The sequence below is a fragment of the Athene noctua genome, chromosome Z (genome assembly GCF_965140245.1).
Source record: "Athene noctua chromosome Z, bAthNoc1.hap1.1, whole genome shotgun sequence".
Classification (NCBI taxonomy): Eukaryota; Metazoa; Chordata; class Aves; order Strigiformes; family Strigidae; genus Athene; species Athene noctua.
In genome coordinates this window covers 55158497-55183036 of record NC_134077.1, presented here as the reverse complement: position 1 = coordinate 55183036, position 24540 = coordinate 55158497, and the positions used below count along the sequence as shown (strand labels likewise).

The window sequence follows — 24540 nt, the reverse complement described above, 5'->3', positions numbered from 1 at the left end:
AAATATTTCTTTTCAGGTCTGTGTTGCAGATTCATTGTTGCTGGCAATCGTGTTGCTGGAAATGTGATCCTGGGTACGGATAGTTCAGGATCCAAGCGGACCAGTTAAGCCCCAGTGGGTGAAGTGCATGGTTCCCTTTTTGTGTTGAGGGAGACACAGAGACTCTGAACATATACACTGAACTTCTAGCACCACCACAAGGACAGAAGGAGAATAGTCACCTGAAAGCATGATGGTACTTGTTAGCAATACCCTCCTACTCTTGCTGCTTTTTTGCTACATTTAGGATGTAATGTCCCATGTACATCATCTTTTGATTAAACCATCAGCAAACCAGGTGGGCAATCTCTTTGATCAGCTGTTGGTAGAGCAATGTCACATATCCTCTGCTAAAAAAATTGCTTTCCATGTAATCCTGCAATAGTCCTAAAAAAGAAAAGAAACACACTACACTACACACTACTTCTATGGGAGGAAGACTGCTGGCTCAAGCTACACAAGAGGCTTTTTTAGAAGTTTATGCATGGTTGTCTTTATTAGCCAGCTTACAATTGCAGGAATGGGAAGAGCCTGTTCAAAAGGCTAACATTAAACAGAGTTTGGTAGGGAGCAGCAAGGAAGGAAAGTGCCAGTAGTGACTTAGAAATGTGGGGAGGTGTGGGTTATGTTCTGCTTGACAGTGAGAGTTAATGTTTCTGATTAATTTCCCTTGAAAGAATGTATTTCTCTATTTCAGACTCTAAACTTATTTGAAAGCTATAACCAGGATGATGGATAAAAATTGTGGACCAAACCCATGCAGTTTCTTTAGGACAGGTTTGCATACAATATTTGAGCATATATCTGACATAATCAGGATTAGCAACTTTCTTTAAAAACACTGAAAACTGAGGTTGACATGCAGTCTCCTAAATCTGGGTGGACGAGGCTGAAGAAAAACACCTAACAATATGAAACCCATGATAAAAGTCACAAGTAGTAGTAATGCTGGAATTTATAATTTTTCAGAGGATTAAGTTAATTGAGTTTTACAGAAAACTAGCATCTTTTACAGTAAGCTCAAATAAATGCCCACTGAAAAGACCAGCTGTCTAAATTTATGAATCTGGATTTTCCAGAACAGATTATCCAATAATTAATGGAAGATTGAGCAGTTATTGTTTTATCAGAATAGACTGGTTCATTTCCATTTGCTCAAGTTTTATTTGGAGGGTATGTCAGAACTTTCTGCTGTTCCTGTACTTAAGTTCTTTGCTTTTTTTTTCAAGTCTTGACCATCAACAGTGTCATAGGATAGGAATATATATCTCGTAATCTTCTGAAAAAAAATCTGCAAAGAATGTTTTGATTTTGGAGTCCATTAAGGGTCTGAAGATTAAAAAACATAACAGATGCCTCTTCAATAAGATCTTCTAGAGGTCTTCAAGATCCATTAATGTTGCTATCCCGACATATTGGAAATCAGCCAATGTATAAGAAGGGTTGGAAATATGATCCGGGAAATTACAGGCCTATCAGCTTGACTTCAGTGCCAGGAAGCTGATGGAGCAGCTCATCCTGAGTAACATCACACAACACATGGGGGACAACCAGATGCTCAGGCCCAGTCAGCATGGGGTTATGAAAGGCAGGTCCTGCCTGACAAACCTGATCTCCTTCTACGACAGGGTGACATGCTTATTGCATGAGGGAAAGGCTGTGGATGTTGTTTACATTGACTTTAGTAAAGCCTTTGACACCGTTTCCCACAGCATTCTCCTGGCAAAACTGGCTGCTCGTGGCTTGGATGGGCACACGCTTTGCTGGGTAAAAAACTGTCTGGATGGCCGGGCCCAGAGAGTTGTGGTGAATGGAGTTAAAGCCAGTTGGTGTTCCCTAGGCCTTGGTTTTGGGGCCACTCCTGTTTATTGATGATCTAGATGAGGGGATCGAGTGCACCCTCAGTCAGTTTGCAGATGACCCCAAGTTGGGTGGGAGTGTTGATGTGCTCGAGGGTAGGGAGGCTCTGCAGAGAGACCTGGACAGGCTGGAGCCATGGGCTGAGGCCAACTGGAGGAGTTTCCATAAGGCCAAATGCCGGGGGCTGCCCTTGGGCCACAACAACCCCCAGCAGCGCTACAGGCTTGGGGAGGAGTGGCTGGAGAGCTGCCAGTCAGAGAGGGACCTGGAGGGGTGACTGACTGACAGCTGAACAGAAGCCAGCAGTGTGCCCAGGTGGCCAAGAAGGCCAATGGCATCCTGGCTTGTGTCAGCAATAGCGTGGCCAGCAGGGACAGGGAAGGGATCTTACCCCTGGACTCAGCACTGGGGAGGCTGCCCCTCGATTCCTGTGTTCAGTTTTGGGCCCCTCACTACAAAAAGGACATTGAATGACTCGAGCGTGTCCAGAGAAGGGCAACGAAGCTGGTGCAGGGTCTGGAGCATAGGTTGTACGAGGAGCGGCTGAGGGAACTGGGGGTGTTTAGTCTGGAGAAGAGGAGGCTGAGGGGAGACCTTATCACCCTCTACAGCTACCTGAAAGGACGCTGCAGAGAGCTGGGTTTGAGTCTCTTTAACCAAGTAGTAAGCAATAGGACAAGAGGGAATGGCCTCAGGTTTCATCAGAGAAGATGCAGACTGGATATTAGGAAGCATTTCTTTCCAGAGCGGGTTGTTAGGCGTTGGAATGGGCTGCCCAGGAAAGTGGTGGAGTCCCCATCCCTGGAGGTGTTCAAGAGTCGGGTTGACATAGCGCTGGGGGATATGGTGTAGTTGAGAATGGTCAGTGTGAGGTTAATGGTTGGACTGGATGATCTTCAAGGTCTTTCCAACCTAGAAGATTCTGTGATTCTATGATTCTACTTTAATGGGCAGTAGTCAGATTGTGACCTGATTTTACCCATATTTGATATGCAGCACAGCTCTGTTGTTCCTGGTTGGTGACTCCAGGATCAATTTTCAGAATTGTTAACAACAAAGATTGAGAAGAATCGATACCAGAAACTTTCTTTGGAGTGGTACATTTACATTTCTGTGAGTTACCTCTAAACAGGGACCAACATCCTGGATGAAGATGTGTCCTGGACACCTCTGTGGGCAGGAAGGGGACTGGGGCACACAGTGGATAGTCCTTGATTTGAATGCTTCAGTGACCAAGCTGGTGAGGTGCACTACACGTTAGAAGCTCAGTTCATGTGCAACAATAGCTACCAGAAGAAATGTGCAGAGAACAGAATTGTCTATCTTCATGCAGTAAAACCACTTCTTTGGTATCAAAAAGATCGGAAATACTAGTAGGAATGGATGGCAATTCTAGATATCATTTATAGTTCACAACTTTCTGTAAGTGGCAGTCAAATCCTCTGAATCTGATTTTCTTCTTGCCTACAGTAGTTTAATTCTAGAGCTTCATCAGTTTCAGGGCAGAAATGAAATCAGGAGAATCAGGCTCAGAAATGTTCTCCTCTTCTGATCTGTAATGGGAGAAGAAATCTGCAGCAAGAGGTGTCCTGCATTTACTGCAGTTTAATTTATGAGTAATTCCAAGCAAGTCAGAGGAATTGGGCTGGTAGGAGATGGAAAATAAAGGTTAGAGGTGTTCATGTTTGTTGTGAAAAAAGAAATTTTTTATTACCTTTCTACTAAGGAACACAGCTCTTATTTATGATCTATTCACCCCCTGTTAAGGCTTAATCCAAGTGCACTGAAAATCAGGTCGATGCAGTATTTGACAACATCCTTTCCTGTAACTCAGGCTGTAGTTTCCTCCAGGGAAGATCTCCTGTGAATGATTTACACTGGGGAAAGAGATAAAAGGAGAAATCAGAATATGCCTTTTCTCTTAAGGGAGTCTCTCTCCACCCCCCTGTACATATATGTAGTATATGTATACACACACACACATATGCACATGAACGCAGACACATGTGCACACACGCACACACCCTCTTCAAAGCAATTTTACATTTGTTAAAATTTTCATGAGAAATTAAACAGAGAGAAGACTTCCCAAACACTAGCCATCTATCATGACCAGATGTTCTCCCTTTTTATCAGAGTAATGCCTGGTTTTCTGCATAAAAGTCTCATGCCTTGGGTATATCTTCCCAGATAACCAAAATGATTGAGGGTTTCACTTCACTATTGAAGGTTTTATCCATCTTTGAAGCATTTCGTCAACATTGGTTCTGGTGCAAACAGAGCAAGTTCTTGCCTTTGTAGCAATCTGGTAGAGTTCAAATTAGTGTGACGAGGAAAAGCTGGAGTGATGAAGAATTATCAAAGAAGGAATGTATCCAATATCACAGATGATTTTTACTGTGCACAAAAGGTTTTCACACTAGTTATGATAAACTCATTTGGAACACCAGGCTGCAAAATCATAAATTCCTTGTAGTGATATCCAAGCACTGATATTCAGGTAGAAGCTGGTTATCTTGATACCAATATGAATACATTTTTTTTAATTACAATTTTGTGAATAGTTGAAATCTAAAAATGTTACCATATAAATAAGACCACCTTATATATTGTATATGCCCATATTCAAAGCTACTTTTTATGCAAAGGCATGGAAGGAAGAAATATATGTCTCCAAAGAATAATATAGAGAAAAAAAAAATCACCTGAAGTTAGAACTGGAATTTTGATTTGATTCCTAACATGAGGACTTAAACATCATCATCAAGGTGCCACAAGGCTTGATACTGAGAATATGTAACAAGATACCTCTCTACTACATGCACAAAACCTCTATTTTAGTTAAGTGAGTGGGTGTGAAGGCAGATTCAGTGAAATCAAACCAATTCTGATGAATTTCCCCATTTGAGGATTTTGTTGAAAGAATTCTTACAGGTTAGATTAGAGCAACATCACTGTTACATTTACATAGTAGATTTTTGTTGGAGACATGCTCAGTCTTAGAGCACTGTCTTTGCTAAAAGAAATGTGAAAAGAAGGATGAAGTTCTATTATTTCTAAATCAATTAGTTGTGAAAATGGTAAAATCCCAGCAAATTAGTACAAATTTAAAAGGTTCTTGTCATAATCTAAATACAAAGACCTTTGGTTCTTTGTGAGACAGTGTTAAGTATGTCTTAATATATTCTTTATTTAATATCATTACATATCTTGAATAGAGAAGTATCAGATACAATTTATCTCAAAATATTTTTCTACTTCAAATGTGTGTAAAGTTTTCTATATAAACAGGCACAATTACTATCATCCTCAGACAGATTCACAGACAGCAGAAGGAAAAGTTCCTGGCTTTTTTCAGCTAGAGTTATCACCAGATATTATGTTAGCATTATGTTAGTTCAAATATTTTGTTAACATTTGAGATGAGCCTGAGCTAGACCACTGAATCTTTACATGATAATCTATCTTTTTTTGGAAGCTCAGGTTTGGACAAAAATGTTTTGAGTTCTTTGTCGATTCTGTTTGTGTTTGGCATGTAACATAGAAATGCCCAAGAAAAGGAAAACAATTCAGCAGCACTAAAATATTTGTTTCTTTAAAAGAAGCAAGTTCATGAAAGCAGGTACCTAAGAAAAAAAGTCAAATACAAACAATAAAATTAGGCTTTTAGAGAGTATGTGAACTCCCTAAATGATGCTGACAGAAGAATAAAGAGTTCCTTAATACCTGGTGAAGAATTGCTGGCAGCATTCAACTAGCTCTGTGCTGTTGTCAGGAAAATCTGTGGAGTTGAATGCATTTCCTAGTAAGACATGGCATGGAACGTCCAGACCAGGGACAGTCAGCATTCCTGTGAAGTAAGCAACAATTTTCTTAGTGAGTAATGAAGAGAAAAATAAGACTTGGGGAGGTCAGTCACTGGGGCATGGTCAGATGAAATGTTCTGGCTGATACAAAATCACCCTCTGAGATGCTTCTGTAAAGATGCAGGATTAAAACCTCAAACTGTGGGATTTTTAAGAAAATCTGAATCATTTTACAGAATTGGATTAAGGAGTGACATTTTTTTTTTTCAATATATGTAAAAAATAGAGTATGGTAACATGCACACTTAAGACTATTTTGTTTTTCTGCCCCTTTTAATGCTACCAAAAAGGTATGCTAATGGTTTTCTAGATGATGGGTCAGTGTGCTTTTATTAACCAAAATGGAACTATGCTACGTTCATAGCAGTGCAACTAAATACAGGACCTCTTCTTTCATTTTAAATAGAGAAATAGTTATGGTTTATTAAACTTTGCTTTGCTAGATTATACTAGCAAGTTATCTAGCTAGTTAATTCTCCAATATTTCCTATAAATAGTAATGTCAGCATTCACTGCAGTAATGGAGACATGAAAGTATGAAAGTGATAGCTCCCTCTTCTACATAGTGTTGTGGAACCTGGACACATTTTTAGTATGTTCTTATCTTAACTGCTCTAGTAAAAATTGCTTGGCTCTTTTATCTTCTTCTGGGCATAAGAAAAGCATTTGTCATGGCAGGAGTGGGTGCAATGTATTTTTCTTTCCAAGATTTTATTGTTTTGGAAAGTTTTTGCGGTGGCTGCTCACAATTTTATTCTTAAGGCCGGGACTTTGAAATTACACATTTTAGTAAGACTTCCTGATTCCTGTTTTACAGAGTAGTGTCATGTATTAATATATTATGGAGGGCTGTGAGACTAATGACATTTCACGTGTACTAGTTCTATAACCTTCAGAAAAATAGTGTATGCTTATCCTTAAAATGTGTATGTTTCTGTTGCTGTGGTGAACACAAAGGGATAGGGAAGCTGTGATAGAAACAGACATGCTGACTTCAGCTATATAAAGCACCAAGATCTTCACTGTAGGAATATGAGTGCTTTAATCTTCATCATGCAATTCTGCATATCACATGCTCAGAAAAGAAAGCTGGGAAAGGGATTGTTAGACACTGGGCATAAATTTTACCTGCTGAATCACATCTGGTCAATTAATTAATATTTTGAGTCATGATGCTCTTTTTACTTTCCTTCCTAAAATGGCTGTTGTATTGTGACTCTTTACTCAGCTTGAAGGTGAGACTTTGAAAATAAGGATCTGCTGTTGAGTCTCACCTTAGGACAGTTTCATTAACTTAAATGCTCTGTGGGAATACTATCAGCCTAAAATATCAATTTTTAACATTAAGACAAAAAGTTGTTCAGCTTCCCTCTCTCTCCTTCTCTGTTACACCCGCCTTTAATTCCACTTCTCCATTTCTGCTCCACAGTTACTTAAATATTTCTGCAGCCAGAAGTGTGGAGGAGGGACTGTAACTCATCTGTAATTTGCTTTGTTCATGAGTCATGTGTTACAAACTGACAAAAAAAAAAAAAAAAAAAAAAGGGTAAGGCATAATAGAAGAAATAAAATAAATATCATATTCCAGTTTTCAGGAACCTTTCGTCGCATATCGACGTCGAACCCTGCCAAACTCGTTTAATAGTAGCTTTTGAGTGTCATGGGTCACCCAGCCGTGTCCATCGCACGGACGCACTGCCACCCTGTGGTCACTGCCTGTAAAAGACACCAAATTTGTCTACGGTACCTGCAACACAGGCTGTCATGAAACAGGCGACAGTTCCCGCAATCATTGCTCTGAAAGCACCACCAGCTATTTCCTTTTTTTTTGAGGGAGCAACGCTTGCTAGGAAGAAAATTAAAGTGCATGTCAAACAAAAATACATGTAGATTTAAAGAAGATGAACCTGCCAGCTCTTTCACCACAAGAGGAAATTCCCACTCTGCAGTTTGAACCAGGAGAATCAAGGAGGGAAAATGAGACATTTTTAGCAGGCCATTTGAAGGCCTAGTGCCAATGTTGGCTCTTTCTGGTGAGAAGGTGGCTTGTCTATAAAATGGTGACTTCTGTCTGCTTTGGCAGTTTGCACATCTTTGCTGGCTGGTGACGGCTTTCAGAAACCAACCCTGGGCATGGCACTGGGGTCTGGCCCCATGGCTGGGTCCTGCTTCTCCAAGCTGCCCCACTTCTGGCACCACAGAGTCCACCTGGGCTTCAGGGTAAAGGTGGCTGTCAGCAATTTTGGCTGTCCGATGGGGAACTGAGACTTTTTTTCAATTTTTCTTTTTCCCTAGAGATCTGAAAAGTCTTTTTTTTCCCCCCTTTCCCTCTAAGCCTGCTGCATATATGTGACAGTTTAATAGGAAACAGCCAACTTTGTCTTTCAAACCAGCAGGCTACAGAGATGGGTTTGCTCCTGCTGAAGCCCAGGGGCTCCAGCAGCTCGGGCTCACAGTGTGAGGGCTGGAAGGCCTATCAGCAGGGATTGGTCCCCTCCGCTTCCCTCAGACCTTCTCCCAGTACCTCCATGCCAAAACCTGCGCCCCTCTTGGAGCCCTTCCACGCACAGTTGGGTGCTGGGTCTCGGCAGAGCTGCTGCTCAGCCCCTAATGCTGCTAAGCTTCACCCAGAGCCTGTTCCTTTGCATGTTTTCTTTGGCATTTGCTTGCCAAATAAATTGTCTGTGAGAAGTGTTCTTACTCAGGCCTCCTATTACCAGTCCCAAGGATCCGAAGTTGGCAAATCCACAAAGAGCATATGTGGCAATGACTTCAGAACGAACCTGGAAAACAAACACATACCCTGTCGAATGGTTTGAGACAGTTCATGCTGCTTTAGAGGTGTGAAAACATGACACTGTGGCTCAGGGCTCTGAGCACTGAAATGACTCCATTTTGCCTGGTTACTGCCCCACTGAGCAGCTTTCAGCAAGACAAGCTCATTCTCATGCTGAATGGTCCAGGCTTTCATATCCACTGCTCGTGTGAGGACTCATAAATCATGTGATGGTTTTATTTTTCACATATATTGCTGTGCTTGGTTGAATTGAGTACTAGTAATTAAAGACGAAAAATAATTTCTGTCTTACCAGTGGCAATTTAACTGCTGTTTTCTGAAGGTTATCAGTCAGAGAGCTTTAACTCAGCTTGTTGTTCATAGCTAGACTGCCTCTGTAACACTCTGTTGAAACCTCAAGTTTTGGCATGCATCCCTGACTTCTTTGTCCCTGGGCAAGCAGAGGGCTTCATGTGAAAAGCTATTGTCTGTGTGCTCCACTGTGTGCACAGCGAAAAAGGGAAATGAGTCTCCTAGAGAGTGGGTGCTTTGATGTGGTAACAGGCAGAGGGGCATTATGATTTTGGAACCCCCATTAGCACCATATTTCCTTCCTGGCTTCAGCCACTTTCCTTCCCTTGGGCAACACCAGCATAGTCTGGACCTCAGCACAGAGACAAGGTTGGGTTGGCCTTTGCCTCAGTAGAGGCACCCCTCACAGGACACAAAATGACTTTGGGTGAAATCAGGCTACAAAACTCACAAACATTCAGACAAATTTGGGAAGGTGGTAACACATTTCAGCAAATGGACTTTTGTCCCCCTGGTGGCTCTGAACCTGTATTATAGGTCCAAGCTGAAGATGCCTGAGTGAGTGTTCTAGTTAGTAGGTTTTATGAGAAGTTTCTGTATTTCCAGTCCTGTTTTATAAAAACCAGTTTGTAGATATTTTCAGTTGCCCTGCACACTAGCAGGAAAATGCTTTTCAAGTACCCACTCTAACTGCTTTTCCTAGAAGAGGTTTTGTGTACTGTGATTTCCTTGCTTTCATTTGAACTTTCCTAGCACTGAAAACATGAACCCTTACTATTAATGACTTGGGTGAGGAAGTTCAGAAGACCGCTTTGTTTGCTCATTCTGACTGAATATCTGTGTATTGAGAGTTCTGAAGCCAAAGAGTAATTAAAAGTGGAAGTCAAGCCCACTCTCACCTGAACTGTTGTGCTGTAATTAAAATGGTTACTGGGCAATTTTTACTAGTGTTATGAATCAAAATTATTTTTATATCTCAGAGGGTTTTTTTACCATGGGAGCTAATACAGCTTTTTATAGGTATTAGAAGTGAACACAGAAGTTCTATATGACATCTTAGTAGAATAAAACAGAAAAAAAGGTGAATTACGGTTCTGCATTTTAAGGCTGACTTCTGGATTAAAAAACTCATATTCTCTCATACAGGATTTCAGAGCCATATTCCTCTAGCAGAATACAGCATGACTATAGCAGGTCAGATCAAAGGTCCATCTAGCCCAGGATCCTATTTCTAGCACTTCCAAAAACACTAGTAAAGGATGGTCAGGCAAGCATGTGAGTATTTGATCAGACCACCTGGCTTTCTACCTCCACTTGTGAAATATGTTCTGGTAATAAGAAATGGAAGTGTTCAAGAATATGATTTTGGTTTTGTATATAAGGCAGGTATCCACAGCATCACACCAGATTAAATGAACATTAAAATCTGTACAAAAGGATGCTTCCTAGTTAAAGTTCCTCTACAGCGACAATTTGTCCTGATTTGAGGAAGAAAGGCCACTGCAGGAGTAAAGCTGGATATCATGGGTTTTGTTGCCTGTGCTTAGAATGAGGACAAATTCAGCACAGGCTGTGCATGTGGATGCCAGATGGGGGAGCAGTCCTGGTTGCAAAGGTCAGCCTTCATCACTGCATGCTGTTCGCACACACCTAGGATGCCCTTTGTATTGCCATTCTCTAGGTTTCCTCCTCAGTGCATTGTACTAGGAATTATGTACCCTGTTGGGTGAATCTGGGTGGACATTTGAATGAGAGGTGGGCCCAGGCTTTGGCTGGAAATCCTCACTGGCGATTAAAACATGCTGGTTGGAGTCAGTACTGCAAGGGACATGTATGCCATGTAATATGTCTGGTATTATTGCTCTCCGCACAGGGATCAATAATGGCAGAAGTGTGCCAGTAAATATCTTAAATGCCATCAGGCAAAGCTTGCTGAATGCTTCTCTTGAAGCTTAATGCTTGGCTAAACCTCTGTGGGCATGAGGATCCTCCAGTTCTCAACCAGGATTTTCTTGGGAGAGTATCTCATAAGGAAGTGCTAGCTAAGAATGAGGTAAGAAAAGATGACCTTGAAGACAGCCTTCATCTTAAGTGCAGTGTCCTGTGGGACACTGCATTGCCCCCAAAACTATGTCTTCCTTTTGCTATATTTGAGATAGCTAGTGTGGTGACAGTCATGGCAGCTTCACAAAGCAATGCTGTGTTTTTATAACTTAACTCTGTCACAGAAACATTTTAGAGTAATATGCAATCATTATCCCTTTATGTCCACACTAAAAAATGAGTTGAGTTTCAGCAGTTAAGTACTAGATTCAATAAATCTGCAGAATAGAAAATGTTACTTACAGTCATATACTGTTTCACACCATTAATGTACATGCTGCCACCCTTTTCTCGGATGTGAATCAGTTTTGAGAGGCGCTCATAAGCCACAAATTCATTGAAGAAAGTTTTGTAACCCAGTAGTCCACCAACAATAAAACTGTCTTCCCAGTCTACTCCCATCATGAAAGAGAATGGCATGAAAACGTAAGCACAAATGTTCTGCAAAACATACAAGACAAAGCTGGTCAAAAGATATGGCTGGTCAAAGAACAATGGCATGCTATAATGGTTTAATTTCAGCAGAGGAAAATTAACCTTGAATTCTACTGCCAAAGTGTGGGAGACTGAGGGTTTTTAATAGTAAGGTATATTTAAGTAATTTTAAAAAGACTAACCCAAATCTGGATATAACAAAGCAATTAGGTATGTCCCTAATTTTACCTAAAGTAAAATAGAAGTTTCTGTGCCTTTTTTCCCCAACAATGGCTTCAGACTGGGCACAGTGTTTGAAACAGAGGAGGGCTGAGTTAAAAAGAGCTGATAAGACAATTGAGAAGTCTAGTTCTTCCCTTGATTAAATCAAGTGTGTTAATGAACATGCTTAATTACCAGGTTGTTGGACTCTAACTGGTGTAAACAAAAGACTTGTCTCTGCATAGAAGCTATGCATCTGACATAAATAAAGCTGTACCTTTTTTCCTAGCATTGAAACTTTTAATTAAAAAAAAAAAAAATCCTCTATTGCGGTATAGTTTATTTTTATATAAGAGAGAAAATAGGTCCAGCTGCGAAAAGGTTTGGTCAGATTGTCCTTAGCGAATGTAACTAAGGTGTTTAAGCAGTTACTGTTCCTGGTTGGTTCCTCTGCCCTCAAAAGGTTAGAGTCTCTCGAACGGGATGACTGGCTGAATGCAACGTGCCTGTGGGTCTCAGCTCCTTGTGGATTATCTATCTGTCCAAATCTAACTCCATCCAGCAGTTATTAAAATACCAGACCTTGCATGAGTGTGGCTGAGGTATCCATACATGTGCCTTTTCGCTGCTGTGGGTGTCTGTGCAGTGCTTCCAAGCATCAGCTAGCAGGCATTGGGATAATCTGTGGAAGCTCTGCAGGGTAACATCTTAATATTTCTGCCACATCTGCTATGAGTGTCTATTCACTTCTGCAGCACCTTTATCGCAATGTTCTATCACTATTTCACACAGGACTCTTATTAGGAGCTTGCAAAACAAAAAGCCCAAAACCACCAAGACTGTTGCTTTGAATCAAAAATTATGTATTGACCTAGATTTAAAAAGAAGTCCTATTTAAAATCTGTTTGCTCAGCTGAGTGATTTGGGTGCAGTGTGCTGCCTTGACTCAGTGTCCTTATCTAAGTGAAGCTAGTGAGCATTAAAGGCTTGATGGGGCTCTCGGAAGCTAAAGCCACTTTAATGTTTAGCTGAAAGAGATGTTAATAGCATGGCAAGCATGACAGATCTTCTGCACTGTCAAGTCAGAGAAGGCAGGTATTAGCATAAAATGCTCTGTAAACACACTCTGCTGGTTAGCAAGAACACCACAGAGAAAAGCTATAAATAGGCGAGTGGATACAGAAGTATTTACACGGCAATAGTTTTCCTTTGCCTGTTTTCAAGAACATACACATAGAAATATATGGGTTTAGATCATATTAAGAAAAAAAAAACCCAAAACACAACAAAACCACACAGCCTCTTAATCTGAGAAAGACAAATTATACATGTATATAAGCTGCATGAAGGACCCGGAGACCATACCTCAAAGTTCAGCTGTGGATAGTCAAACAGACTGCCCACCCAAGAGAGGGCTGAGTCAACAAAAGCCAGCAGGGCAAGGAAGGAGATCAGATTCACAGCAATGTTTGCTACCAGCAGGATGGAGGTAGAGGCACCTTGACTGGCTGCTTCGAGAAGGTTCTTTGATTCACTTTATCAATTAAAAGAAAACCAGAGTATGAGCATTTCTTAATTCAATAATACATCATAGAACTAAAAGTTACATGGACTTCATTAGAAATCTACTACTGAAGTTGTCTGTTCACACATAGGGAAAACAATGATGAGGTGGAGTAGGTTTTTGCTCTCCACCCTCATGGGAGTCACTGTGAGGGTATGCTTTTGATGCCCTAAGGAAAATTCTGTCACATTCACGGTTGGGCAAGATCTGGATCAGGTCTCAGTACTGTGTCTGTCTGTGGCACCACTGGGACAAGGGGATGGGCACTGCTCTTCTTCTGGGCAGCCCTTGCAGAGATGCCTGGGCTATTCATGACCAGCTCCTTACAAGCCTTTTTGTTTTGAGTGTAGTTCTCAGGGCAAGTGAGACCTTGCAGATGGGCAACAAATTTGCTGCTGTCATGGTTGAAATGATTGCTCCACTTTTGCTTCTGCATGTTTGCATTAACTGATTTGTTACAAAGGAAAGACAACAACAGAGCAAATGGGAAAATATCTTGGTGGCTCGCCTCAGGTAGGCATTTCTCTCTTTTTTTGGAGGGTTTACTGTCCACCCCAGGTCCTTGGCATCTCTGTACCTGTCCCAAAGGGTAGTGATTGCTTCACATAGTGTAATGGGGCATGCTCCACCTGAATCCACAAACTACTCATTGGGGGTATATTTATGGGCAATTGAATTATTGCTTGCACATCTACCATGTACTACCCCTATCCTTATGTGTGAGAAATTATTTTTCAAAATCTCATTTTTGCATGAGTATTACTATTAACTAAAAACTAGATCAGCTTACCCTTTTGCTATTTGTAGACCAGTCCTCAGAGTTACTGTAGGCTTTTCAGTTTCAGGCCAGAAGAGTTTGGACGTGGCTAATGATGCTGGTGCTGACATGACAGAAGCAGTCAGCAGGTGGGAGGCGGAAACCTAGAATTCCAGGTGACAGAAAATACACTGTGATAACCACATCATGCACAAAGATGGAGGAAAGCAATTAATTTGTTACATGCTTACATGATTTTTCTACAGGACGTCATTAAAAAGTTCATGTTACTCATAAGGAAAAGAAGAGAAGGAGCAATACAGAAGAATGCCAGTTGGAGACAGAAAAAGTCTAAGTAGTGAAAAGTACAGAATAATCTTTCTAAGAGGCAAACTGCTTCACTCCTCTCTAATGGCAAGCCAGAAGGCAAAAGAAACAAAAGAAGCCAGGTCCATTGAGTACAACTGGGTGTAGCAATAATGGATCAGCTGAGTGAGAGCCAGCCTTCCTTAACACCTCCCTGTATGCTTTGCAATGGCAGAAAAACATTTTTACCCCCTGAAGTTGTGTTTTTTTTTTTAAATTACATAAATTATAACATAACGTAACTTCATCTATTCCTCTTTCTCCTCTTCTTCCACAAATTTTGACACAAAACAACTTCTTTGCTAACTTTTGCAGTATTTCTCTCTCTCCTTCTCTTAGTCTCTCACTGTTTTTGGCCAAAAATCCATTCTTGCCTCTGCCTCTCCACTGTATTTTATTCAAATATGGAACTAATAAATTTATCAATTATTCCCCGGTGACTCTGATCATAAATCACAACTTCAGTCCTGTTTTTCTGGCTTTGTGCTGTCAACCCTTCAGCAGATGAGATGTTTAACTACTACCTGTGTTTGTACAGCATCACTAGAATCTCAGTCACAAGTCAACTCTTCAGACTCACATGGCAAGCAATCATTCCTGAAGGACTTTATCTATATCACTGCCACAGAAGTGGGAGGGTTGATCAGTTATTATAGTCCACATCAGTTCATCTGGACTGTAGGAAAGTATACAAATCAGTCATTTCCTTGCAACTATGGCAGGAAGTCTCTCTTTTATTACTTAGGTAGATGTTTGTGATACTTAGTATCTTCGAGGTCAGATCTTGGTATCTTTTTTTTACTGTCAGAAGACAGAGGATTTTTATGGTTAATTCCTTCAGGGAAAAAAAAAAAAAAAAAAAAAAAAAAAAGATGGGAATGACTCAGGTATACTCCCAGAGCATTTTAGTTGTGTGTCTGTACTTACATGATTTCAGATAAACAGTGTATTTTCCAGTTCTCTTTCCCCATCTTACCCCCAAAGAAATATACGCTCCTAAGACACTTCCAGCAATAGTCGAGAATCCTGCTGTCATAACTGCATGGAGTTCAGATTTGGTTATGTATGGTAAGTAGGGCCGTATCAGGAGAGGAGACTCTGTCTGGAAGTGAAAAACAACTACAAATTAAGAACTTCCCAAAAAACCCTCAGAGTTTTATTAACATGACATAAAAATGAATGGCTGCATCACACTTTCTTAGGTGTATTTGAGTAGTTAATCTTAGTGCTAATGAGTGTTCTGAATATTAATAAATTGGAGGTTTTTTACCCCAAGAAGGAAAATTATATCAACATCTATCTTGTCTGAAGATTATTCTTGCTAGTTTGTTGTTTCCTCCAAAGGGCCAGTGAAACTGCCAAGAAATCCTAATCCAATTCTGAAAGAGTTAGGGACAGTCACAGGCCTGAGCCACAGGTAAAGCTGTGCATCAAGTGAGACATGCGCACTAGCCACTATGGGCAGCTTAAAGCTCTCAGCCCCTCTGGCATGTGTGTGAGCACATCCTAGAGGCAGTGTCATGCAGAAGTACTAGTTTAAATCTTGAAGCAATGTGATACAGTGATGCACCACTGATAAATAACTGAAATGCTAATGTTGCTTTTGAGCTTGAATGCTACTTGGTGATCTTACCACGCTGCTTTGAAGCCTGGGACAGACACCGCTGTTGTGTGGGTTTAATGGATTTCCCATTAAACTGGACTATTAGACTCTGTCCCATGCTTTTGTGGCTAAGGACTTGCACAAACAGCCCTGGATCTTAGTTCTCTGTATCGTGTGTCTTTCCTGCCCTTGCCTGTTTCATATACCCTCTTTTCATCCCTTTTGCCTTTTCAGCTGAAAACAACCTGCAGCTGCTCTTTCTTCATAGCCTTGGAGTAGTCTGGTAGTCATTTTAAGGGAGATCTATCACCTATGTTTGTGCTTGACTTTCTGTTGGGAAAACATATGGTTCCCAAACCCCACTCCATTATGCATCACTGCCAACATACAAATGTACTGGAAATCTGGAAATCAACCACCAGTCCTGCTGTACTGGACTCATAGCTTCATAGGAAGGGATGATTTTTTCATACACAGATGTTTGTTGAGCAGTAGTATTTCACAGTATTTAGAAATCCTCTGCTATTACATTTTTCTGTGTTCCAACTCACCTGTCCCACAAATATGTTACCTGCAGCTACCAGAGACTCAACAGGAGTTGTCCCCATGAAAATTTGCATTATCCAGCCAACCTAAAATGATTGAAAATGAAAAAAAAAATAAAGCACACTGGTCTGCCTATTCTATGCACTTCTTGAAATAATTGTATCACTGTAAGAGTCCTGAGACACCTTACAATATTTCCTGAATTAATGATTTCTGTTTCAAGATATAGCACATTCATTTAATAGTAGCATGCTAAACAAGCCAGACGAGGAATAATTTAACAGAACTGAGAGAACTCCCAAGATCCTTCTGGGCACTAAATTGTTAAACTAAGTTAATCAAAGCAGATATTTCGATGTGTCCTTATCACTTATTTACCTGTTCAAAGGGACTTGGACCATATGAAGGGGAAAAAAATGTGAAATTTAGATTAAAGCTAAAAATGCCTTGTAGAAATTTTAGCACACAATTTCAGCTAAATGAGGTTTGTGGTACTTATATGATCTTGTGAATGAGAAGGACAAAGGGCTTTTATTACAATCTTCAAATTAGGTTTAACTATCACAATGCAGAAAGATCTTTTCCCTCATACGATAAGTTCATTGGGCAGACAGGGAAGGAAATGGACTTTCTGTGGACTTGCTCTTATCTTAATGGACACTGGCACTGGACATAGGACCTGACAGAAATGAATACTTAGAGCATGAGGTGAGGAATCAGACTCTGATCTTATTCTGGGGATCTATGACAGGCTGGTATATGCAATTGCTACTTCAATGCGTAGCAGAAAGTAGAAATCCACTGTCTGTGATGTAACCTCCATCCTGCACTTTGGGGTCTTGAAGAGGAGCAGGCAGAAAGGAAGATTTAAGCAAGTATGGCATCTGAGGAACACTAAAGCTAGCCAGGCAAATCTAAAAATTACTATGATGTTAGAAATAAAACCAGGCTGGGGAGGGACGAAAGTGTGCCATGTGATGACAATTAGGATTTTGCAGTGGTAACACTTGGAACTATTTCTAGGTTAAAAATAAACAACTACTTTTCATATATCTACCCCTGAGCAGCTTGGTCAGTGCCAATGCTACAGTTCAGCTGTAGGTGTTCAAGAAGTGTCCCATGCTAGTCAAATTAGTACCTACTGGCAAAAATTCATACCTTTCCAATGAGCCACTGCATGAATCCAACATGGTAAAGCATAGACATTACTGTGCTGAAAAAGACCACAATTGGCAGGACCTGATTTGGAGACACAAAATCATTAACACTTCTATAGTGTTTTCCTTTCCTTGATTCTACAGGCCATTTAATTTTTGAAAAAGAGGCTCATATCTCTGGAGATAAACGTATTGAAAACTCATAATTGTTTACATTTATGCTGTGACATTTTTAACCTTCTATACTCATTGTTTGTGGTAGACCACTATTTTTCATATATCTAACATAGTTTTCTAACAGGACTGCAATGGTTTTGAAACTCTCTGCTTTAACATAATATGCATCAGTTTATAGCCCTGTGTAAGTCAGCTCAAACGTTTACTGGGCAATGGCATCTACAAAATCCTTGGATATCTACATCTGTACACTTCGAAAATCATGAACAGAAATACAGTGGGACTGTGGCATAGAATTCAGAGCTCAGCTTCTCTGTGTCTGTGTTTAAAAAACACACTTTAGACTGTTATATAAGCTGAAGTTGGAGATTTTGATTGGGATTGTAGCTAACTTGATTTCACAGAATCAAGAGGCAGCTTCCTTAGAAACCCCATACTGTGTAGCTGCCTTTTAACAACACACTGCAGAAAAATCCTCTTTTGTTCTTCTCTATAGGATTGATTATAATTCCAATGTGGTCTATTCAAGAGCTCTGTAACAGTAAGCAGAGAGAATCTGCTTTAAAAAAAAAAAATGCACAGGTGTATACTTATTAAATACAAGAAGTAAATATAAGTCTCTTTCAGTGGAGACTGAAGGAAAAATGTTTTCCTTAAACATATAATTTAAAAGAAATGTATGACTACCTAACCCACTATCTGATGGGTTACTAAATGTGTTGTTATTTCATCTAAATAAAACTAATATCACTTGATTCTCAAGTATGTTAAATACACAGGATCTCAGCATTTTTATGCAGGTATACAACAGGAAGGAAAGTCCCCACAGAAGTTCCAAAATTAGGCAGACAGATTAGTTACAGTTAAAACAGTACCACTAACACTAGGAAGCTTTTATATGTGTTCAACTGAGGACATAATGTATTATAAAAAAAGTAAGGAACAGAATGAAAAAGAACAAAACACTTTGTTAGTTCAGAGCTTTTCAGTAAATAGAAGCTGTGCCTTTCTAGAGGAGTGTTAGTACTATCAGCAATTTTGATAAAGGTTTGGGAACTCAGTTTACATGATCAGAACCTCTAACTGAAAGGAAACAGTGCAACAGTGCAATTGTTGTGCTCTTCTACAAGTTAATATAAGGCTGCTTTCTCTAGTTTGATTCTCTGATCCTTTTAGCGATCCTCTAGGGGTGGTTTGCCGTGCGGTGACAGCAGAAATTTTAGTTCAGTAGAAGTTAACACCCTTCCCCCATGCTTTTTCTCTCCTGTCATTCCCTCTCCCTGTTCCTAAGTGTGCTAGCTGGAAAGGCATCTGACTCCCAGCTGACTCCAGACCCTGGCACAAGTAGGGACTGCCTGCATGCCTGTAGGAAAATGGATCTGGAGAGGCAGTGGGCAGACAGGGAAGGTCAAAACTGTCTGTACTGGATGGTAAAAGCCACAAGTGAGTGTCCTCCAGTCTGTCACTCCAAATGGATGAGAGGAACTCTCAGGGTTGAGAACTGTGTTTTGGTTTTAGCTGAAGGAGCAGGAAGACAATGTACTGCCTATGCTGGGTATCAGCTGGCACCCTTTGTCCTGCTTCTTGTGTACATTCCTCTGAAAATACCTTAGATAATTTAAAAACATGTTTTTTCATTTTTGCAGTTGCAGGCATTTCTGGATGATACATTTGTCTCTATGAAACAGGGAATTTGTTTTTCTGTTGTTATCATTTGTCTTGACTGCGTAAAGAATTTGGGAACTATCGTACAACTGAACTTTTCTGCCTAAGTGCCCAATGATTTAATGTGGTACCATAATGTTATGTCTTCATCAGAAAGGTGTATCGACCAGTTAACAAGTAATTGTAACTATTTGTCATGTCCAGGCTACCTTTTATATAAAGCATAACAAAATCACATGGAAAACACTGGCAAATTATTACCCTAAAATATACCACATGTAATTAATCTACTTGCAATATTGCAGTGGGTTTTCAGTTGTGTTGTCCACAGAGACAAATGCAATTAAAGGCACTTAACATGTAACAACTAGTTCAACTGAAAAAACCAGAACTCTTACAGAAAGGCTTCCCATGGTGTTAATACACTGAAGCATTAATTCAGTGGGTTTGAAACTTAGAAGAGAACAGCCTCAGGAAAACTCTCTCCTATGTCTATATGGAATGGCCACCTCCTCTCCTCCAGCCCTCATGCTGGGCCCACATGCAGTTGCACATTGCAGGTGGGACAAGAATGAGAAAACCAATGCAGGAGAGTCTTCTCCCGCTTCCCATCCTCTCCTTCCTCCTCTTCATGTTGACAAAACCAGGGAAGTAGGTGGCACAGGATCAGTAATGTTGGAGGGCTCCCTCTGAGGGTCTTAGGGCTTGGGTAGCAGGATGTGCGTGTCCAGGTAATACCTCAACCGTGAAGTGATGTGCAGGGTCATGGGTAAGGAGGGAAAAGCTCTGGTGGTGCTTCTGAGTCAGGAATCTGGCAAAGCACCCAGAGGGCAAAGGGAGCCCAGTCTAGGAGCAAGTGTGGGGAGGGTGGAAGGAGCCCAGCCTTGCTGGATCTGAGCGTACAGGATCTGGGGAGGTGAGGAATATACCATGCAAACTTTTGTATTTGAGGAGGGGTCTGGAGAGCTATGGAATTGAGGTGGGAGAAAAGGAGGCACAGGGATGATCTAAGGAGTCAGAACATCTTCATTCTGTAACCATGGGGCTATCACACATCCTGTGAGTGTAGGAGTATCTGCAGAGCAGGCGGAGGTCATGGTGGAACGCTGGCCTTAACTGGCAGTGTTTCCTTTGTTGGTTAATTGTGAAAAGTATTTGAAAATAAAAGGTCAAGGGTCCCATTTATTTCTTTCAGAGATTGCATGAAATTACTTTTAAGAAAAGAAAAGCTCTTAAACCTCATTATTCTGTCTCATGGACTCCTAGTTCCCTCCTTCTGCTATAGTGCCCTTATTATCTGAGTGCAAGAGTCTGCCTCAGAGATGTGGGTACTCTGAACTGTTCAGTTTTTTCCTTATGTACCTTTAAAGAAGAAGTTGCTATTTATGTTTAAGAAACATCCTGGTTTCAGGCACTCCTAAAGCCTGACCTTCAAACAAAAGCCCTTCTCAGGGAGCCATAGCCATAATCCTTCTGGCATAACAAAGAAACTACTGATATGACAGAAGTCTAATTTCCTGCTTGCTCAATGCAAACTTTGCCTTTCATAGTCAACAGGAGAGACGACTTAGTACTAAGAGGGGTATTTTTGCCTACTTTAAGTACTTGGGTGTGCTTGTTTACGTGGGCAAGTGTTTTTTACAGAACTCCAAAACTCTGCATCTGCATGCACTAATACACATTTAAAATAATGCAGTTTATGCGTGCAGATGCATGCATTTATGGCTAATTAGGGCTTTCAAGACTGTGTGCTCAAAAGCTGTAGTGGGGCTGGTCAGAACACCCAGTGAGTACATGCAAGGGATGTGTATGCACTGGTAACTGTGTTCATCTAAGTTAGCAGAAAACTGAGGTGTCCCTGCATACCACTAAAGATGTAGTATGGCTACAACTGGGCTCTGACAGTTTTTTGTGAAGTCATTCCCTATCACTTGTCTACTCCCTCTCAATAGCTAAACTGAGATTGAGAGGTTTCTCTTTTGGAGGGTGCTTTGCTGTATCTTGGGGCAAGATTTGGACAGCTCAGTGCTACATGCAAACAAAGTATCTGACAGACAAAAAGAACACTTTTGACCATCTTAATCTCTAAATAAATGACAAGTGTTTCGTGAGAGAATAGTCTGGGTATCACTGATGCTGGAAGAGAGAAATCTCTTTCTACAGGAGGAGCAGATGGAACATGTTTGGGTGTTGCTGTGCAACTTGTCTGCCACTCTGTTTACCATATATATTCCTATACCAAGACATACGCAGCTCTGAAAATCAACTCAGGAGTTTTGCTTTCTCATTTTTCAGTGTGAAAATAACCTACTTGTTGTTGTTATCCTCTTCCAGAAATTGTGCATGTCTTCTGCTGGTTTATCCCATGAAATAAAAAACCGATGGATGTGTGCATACACAGAAGAAAACTTCTGACTGTCTGGTCCCTAGTTATGGCTTTAGTCAGCAATGTATTTTGCATCACCACTGAGGCATTAAAAAAAATCACCTTGAAAATATCATATTCACAAGGTGTTGTGGAAAAACACAGGAAAAATAGCATTGGGGGTGGGAATTAAACTGTTTCACCCCAAAAATATTTAATTGTGAATGCAAATTGTCATTTGGGTGCTCAACAGAGTAAAGGTGAGAGGAAATTGGAAAGTGAAGCAAAAGGTACAAAAATACTGCAGTTAAAATAGAATTTATATTTCTTGCTAAATTGCTTCATTTTTTTCCTCCTCTAAGATGTTCTGACTATTCCTAGTAGCAGAATATTTTACAGGTAGCATCTTTTTTCTTAGGTAGTGAAAGACTTAAGTGTGAAGAATATCCAGTTTGGGGTATCACATCCAGAAAAAGAGAAGATTAAAGGTGTGTAAACCCATGGTCAGCTGACTGAATACCAGAGAGAATAATGGTCTCTGAGAAAGTCCTGATACATCTGTCACGGTTGCTTGGTTTGGGGTTTTCGTTTGCTTCCTATGCTCTTGATTCCAGCCTAAACAGGTATTATGGCATGAGCTACATGTGGAAGCAAAGCCAGACAGGATGCTTGTGCAGATTAGGGAGCACAGAGCACATAAACTGTATTCCAGCAGTTTCCCAACAAAATCTCCTAAAGGAGAGCTGGGAAATCTCCCTGGGATCTTACTAATGTAATAATAATATAAGGTAATTCTTCCTGCTTATTGCAACTTCTATCTCTTCTACCTGGTATAAGTATACATCTAGGTTTTCCACTTCTACAGGAGGAATGTCTACGAGGCAGTGGTCTGCAGAGCACTTTAGGACAGAAAATTAGAGTATACAAGGGTAAGCTATCTCATTTTACGACAGTAAATAAAGGGCTTTATGTGGGTTTCCCAAATTTTCTATTCAGAGTGTCACACAGTACTGAATAGTTTACCGCTTAGCTGATTTCTCTGGTGACTGCACTGGTATCAGATGACATACAATGAATTTATTTCACAGCCATACTGTACATTTTTCTCTTGTCTATCTGCCACATACAGTATACATAAAACCTGTCTTACCTTAAAAGCAAAGAAATGATTCGTGTATTTCTCACCAAATACAAATTTAGCACCTGTGTCAGAGTACTCCAGAAAAGTCTAGGGACAGAAAGCAAAGAAAGTTAGCCGTAAGCTCTGTGACCCTGCCAAAAACTAAGCAAATATTGTTAGTTGTCTTGCAGAGATATGGTGAGGTCCAAGGAGCTTGTGTTCTGCTCTGTACAGATCCACACTTTACTGACTGTGTCTGGCTGAACCCAAAGTCTCTGCTCTGCTCTGCTGAGAGCTCAGGCTGATTCAGGGTATGTAGATGAACAGCAACAGCAGAGGGCACATTTGCCTTCAGTACCCAACATGTTAAAGACCATAAACTATTCTAAAAGAATAATTTATTTTTTAATCCAGATACTCTCTCTCATGCAAATAAGTGCAATAAACAATTCAATCTAAAACAGAGACTTAATAGCTGAAGTTTTGAAAGAAGTAGCCAAAAGCCAAAAAAATCTGCTTTTAATTCCGATACAGTGGTGCATTTTTATGCTCCTGATGCCAACATATGCAAATGGAGACATAATAGCTAGAGTAATGAGTTATGACAGGAGTGACCACAAACCATATGGAGCTAACAAAAGGGAGCACTGGGCCCACTTCAGTTGGAGACGAAAGAGGAGACTGAAAACCTGGTAACAAAACTCAGATGACTCCCACCGCTTGCAGATTAGCAGCCAGATGGAGTTGAAAAATGTACCTTTGCTCCCGTGCAGACAGTACATTCTGCACTGTTTTGTTTTAAATGCACTTAATTATCTGTACTGCGAAGAACAGCTGTGTGAATAGTATCCTTGGGGTGAAAAGTCAGTGGGTATTCTCTGATCTACATTTTGGACTTCTCTTATTTATTACTTTACAGTAATGGACTATTTCAAAAAACTTAGTGCCTGCAGGGGCACCTACAGACCCCTCTCTAGAGATCCTTTGCTGTTCACAGCTGTGAATTTTGTTACCTATAGTTTAATTTTCTTCTATGTCGTGAGAACTATGAAATGTCCCTAAGGCCAGGACTGCAACTACTCTGAAGAAAATGGCAGTTCAGCCCTGCTAAATCTCAAGGCTTTTCAGTTTATAAGGTTTACTGCAAAGATGCTTTGGAGTTGGGCCAGGTCTAAGAGTTTCTCTGAGTGCCCTGGAACAATAACATTTTTGCCTTTGGAGTGTGTAATTTATAATTTCAGCCCAAGGATGTTAAAGTCTTTAAGAAGCAGGGTCACTCTGACCATTACTCATCAGCCTGTCCCACATGGTCTTGTATTAGCTGGACAAAAAAAGAACGAGAAGGTTGAATTCAGGTAGTCAATTATTCTTCTCAGAACACAGTTTGCCTCAAATGGGGAAAACATCCAGGGACAAACAGAACCTTGATCTGACTAGCTGTTATGTAAGAGTCTCAAGACAGAAAATTCCATAAAAATTAAACTTTTTGCCCAGTAGCTTACCTGGATCTGAATGCCTAGCCAGTTAAATACATCAAACCCCACTTTGGTCCTCAGTATAAGAAGCCCAAGGATAAACTGCATTCCTATTCCTGAAAATACTGGTCTCCAAGCAACCTAGGTGGACAG

General features: G+C 40.5%; 1 protein-coding gene across 1 annotated transcript in view; it reads right to left on the bottom strand.

Annotated features, from left to right (window-relative positions):
• Positions 1–3661: 3661 nt before the first annotated feature.
• The window catches only part of SLC28A3 (solute carrier family 28 member 3), a 46865-nt gene continuing 25986 nt past the window's right edge, over positions 3662–24540 (bottom strand). The window contains exons 7-18 of the mRNA XM_074932706.1: positions 24415–24528; positions 22943–23020; positions 17587–17667; positions 16434–16514; positions 15256–15381; positions 13947–14077; positions 12958–13126; positions 11200–11397; positions 8467–8548; positions 7513–7611; positions 5626–5749; positions 3662–3776 (exon numbers count right to left, since the gene is read on the bottom strand). Of these exons, the coding sequence (XP_074788807.1) occupies positions 3662–3776; positions 5626–5749; positions 7513–7611; positions 8467–8548; positions 11200–11397; positions 12958–13126; positions 13947–14077; positions 15256–15381; positions 16434–16514; positions 17587–17667; positions 22943–23020; positions 24415–24528 (1398 nt within the window). The remainder of the gene's footprint in view (positions 3777–5625; positions 5750–7512; positions 7612–8466; positions 8549–11199; positions 11398–12957; positions 13127–13946; positions 14078–15255; positions 15382–16433; positions 16515–17586; positions 17668–22942; positions 23021–24414; positions 24529–24540) is intronic.